The sequence below is a fragment of the Aplysia californica genome, unplaced genomic scaffold, assembly GCF_000002075.1.
Source record: "Aplysia californica isolate F4 #8 unplaced genomic scaffold, AplCal3.0 scaffold00001, whole genome shotgun sequence".
In the NCBI taxonomy this organism is placed as follows: domain Eukaryota; kingdom Metazoa; phylum Mollusca; class Gastropoda; order Aplysiida; family Aplysiidae; genus Aplysia; species Aplysia californica.
This window is the reverse complement of record NW_004797271.1, coordinates 189131-191643: the sequence shown is the minus strand read 5'-3', so window position 1 is coordinate 191643 and position 2513 is coordinate 189131. Positions and strand designations below refer to the sequence as shown.

At 46.3% G+C, this 2513-nt stretch overlaps 1 protein-coding gene across 2 annotated transcripts in view; it reads left to right on the top strand.

Moving 5' to 3' along the window:
• The window catches only part of LOC101845963 (acetyl-coenzyme A transporter 1), a 19327-nt gene that overhangs the window by 15255 nt on the left and 1559 nt on the right, over window positions 1-2513 (top strand). For both annotated transcript variants that reach the window (XM_005088769.3, XM_005088768.3), the window contains exons 9-11: window positions 13-133; window positions 1052-1160; window positions 2265-2365. In XM_005088769.3, the coding sequence (XP_005088826.1) occupies window positions 13-133; window positions 1052-1160; window positions 2265-2365 (331 nt within the window). The remainder of the gene's footprint in view (window positions 1-12; window positions 134-1051; window positions 1161-2264; window positions 2366-2513) is intronic.

Here is a 2513-nt window from a genome sequence, read left to right as displayed (position 1 = left end):
CCCCCCCCCCAGGATGTTGATTGGTGTGGCGTACTGTCTGATCGTGTACTGGGCAGTGGTCACTCAGGTGACCCCAGGAGAGTTCCCCTGGTACTTCTACGTGGTGGCTCTGCTCGCCTACGGCATTCAGCAGGTGAGTAAATGCCAGTACATGTCTAATCTACCGCTTTCATCAAGTGAGTAAGTGACAGTATGTGTGTAATCTACGACATAGAACAGGTGAGTAACTGCCAGTACGTGACAGTATGTGTCAAATCTACGACATACAACAGGTGAATTAGTGACAGTATTTGTCTAATCTACGACATACTACAGGTGAGCAAGTGACAGTATTTGACAGTAGGCTAGGTGTCTTTTCTTTAACTGAACAAATGTATTAACCTTCCACTGCCTACACAAAAAATGCTGACATGGAAAAACACTACACTATTGTAAAGGCAAATGTAAATGAAACAGTTGAAGTCAAATTACTGCTTGAATAAGAGTTGAATCCCCATAAAAAACAAAATGATATCAACAACAGCAGCAAAAGTTCAAGCTTCTCATGTAAGCCAAGGGTTAAATCATTTAATGGTGGGGCTGTTTAATGCTTGGCTTCGCACGCAGACGACCTTAGTTTGATACCCGTGTGGGGAGGCTTTTATTCGGAGTGTCTGTCTTTCTGCAGGGATGTTGTATCCCTGTCAGCCTACATAGGCCCTGACAAACAGGGTGGAAGAAGCCTGCTTCCTAAATGATCTAAGTAGGTGGTTACCTACTGTTACTTTTACTTTTCCATCCTATGTTGCCATTGAGTGTCAAAGGGTGATGCACTTTTTTACGGTAGGCTGACTCATGGGCAGTATTACATACAGACGTATCTCAAAGACCGCCAAAAATGACTTACGTCTGTATGTAACACTGCCCGCGAACTTGTCAGCTCTTTCTGTTAGGATGTTATAATTTCTCAGGGTTTGCGTGGCCTACCTCTTATTCTATAGCCTGAATAGATGCAGGTGTGGTGTTCAACATCTGAAGTAATGTGTCTGTGTCCCCCCATCTTGTGTTGCAGGTGGCGGTGTACTGTATGTTTGTCTCTCAGATGGCCTTCCACGCCAAGATCAGTGACCCGTCCATCGGGGGAACCTACATGACGCTGCTCAACACCGTCGCCAACTTTGGTGAGTGGCCCGCAGTCTGCACGCAGCTCTGTTGTGTGTGTGTGTGTGTGCATGTGTGTGTATGTGCGTGGGTATGTGAGTCGTGTGAGTGAATCTGAACTACTGAACCAGGTGGCCAGAATAAAACTAGACATGTATTATTCATTGGTTGTCGAGCCCAGCTGTCTGCCCGGTGTGGCTGGAGTATGTTATGTAGATGGGCTATGAAGTATGCAAACATGAGCAATAAAAAGTGAGGAAGTCATTGATTGCTGCACTGTGGGTTGTGCTGGGGAAGTTTGTGTGTCCATGTGTCTGTCTGTGTGTGTGTTTGTCTGTATGTCCATGTGTCTGTCTGTCCATTTGTCTGTTTGTGTTTCCATGTGTCTACCTGTGTGTCCATGTGTCTGTCTGTGTGTTCATGTGTCTGTCTGTATGTGTGTGTGTGTCCATGTGTCTGTTTATGTGTCTGTTTGTGTGTGTGTGTCCATGTTTCTGTTTGTGTGTGTGTCTGTCCTTATGTCTGTTTGTGCGTCCATGTGTCTGTATGCGTTTGTCCATGTGTCTGTTTGTGTGTCCATGTGTTTGTCCATGTGTCCATGTGTCTGTCTGTGTGTCCAAGTGTTTGTCCATGTGTCTGTTTGTGTGTCCATGTGTGTGTCCATGTGTTTGCTCATGTGTCTGTTTGTGTGTCCATGTGTCTGTTTGTGTGTTCTTGTGTCTGTTTGTGTGTCCATGTGTTTGTCTGTGTGTCCATGTCTGTTGAAATTGAAATGCATGTGTTGTAGGGCTTGCTGGCAGGGAAATTTATGTGAGTTTTACGGCACTTGCAACATAAATAGGTCACATAAGTGCCAAAGATTAGAGGTGATACTAGAGAACAATGATGGGAAAGAACGAGAAAAGTACAGCAGAGCACCCGCCAACCTCCCACAAGTTAATGCTGGACTCCCTGTTCAAACAAAAGTTTTACAGGAAAGCTCAGTAAAGCTGAAGTAACTATCGGGAGGTGAGGGAATAAAGTACATTTGAACAGTTCGAACGGTGCTCTAAGGGCCGCTTTTCCAAGACAATCACCAGTACAAACTTCCTTTTGTCTCCCCCCCGCCCCCAATCCTTCAACAGGAGGCAACTGGCCCAGCACGGTGGCGCTCTGGTTGGTGGACTACACCACCTGGAAGTCTTGTACCACGGGAGGGGAATGTACTACCAAGGCTGACCTGACAGTGAGTCCCTCTTTGTTGGTTTGTTTGGTCGTTTGTTGGTTTGTTTGCTGCCTGGTCCTCTTTCTCTCTCTTCTAGCAGTGTTGCGTCATAAGTGGTCAGCGATGCCGACAGCACACAGGAACTCAACACTTGCTCGAGGGGGGGGGG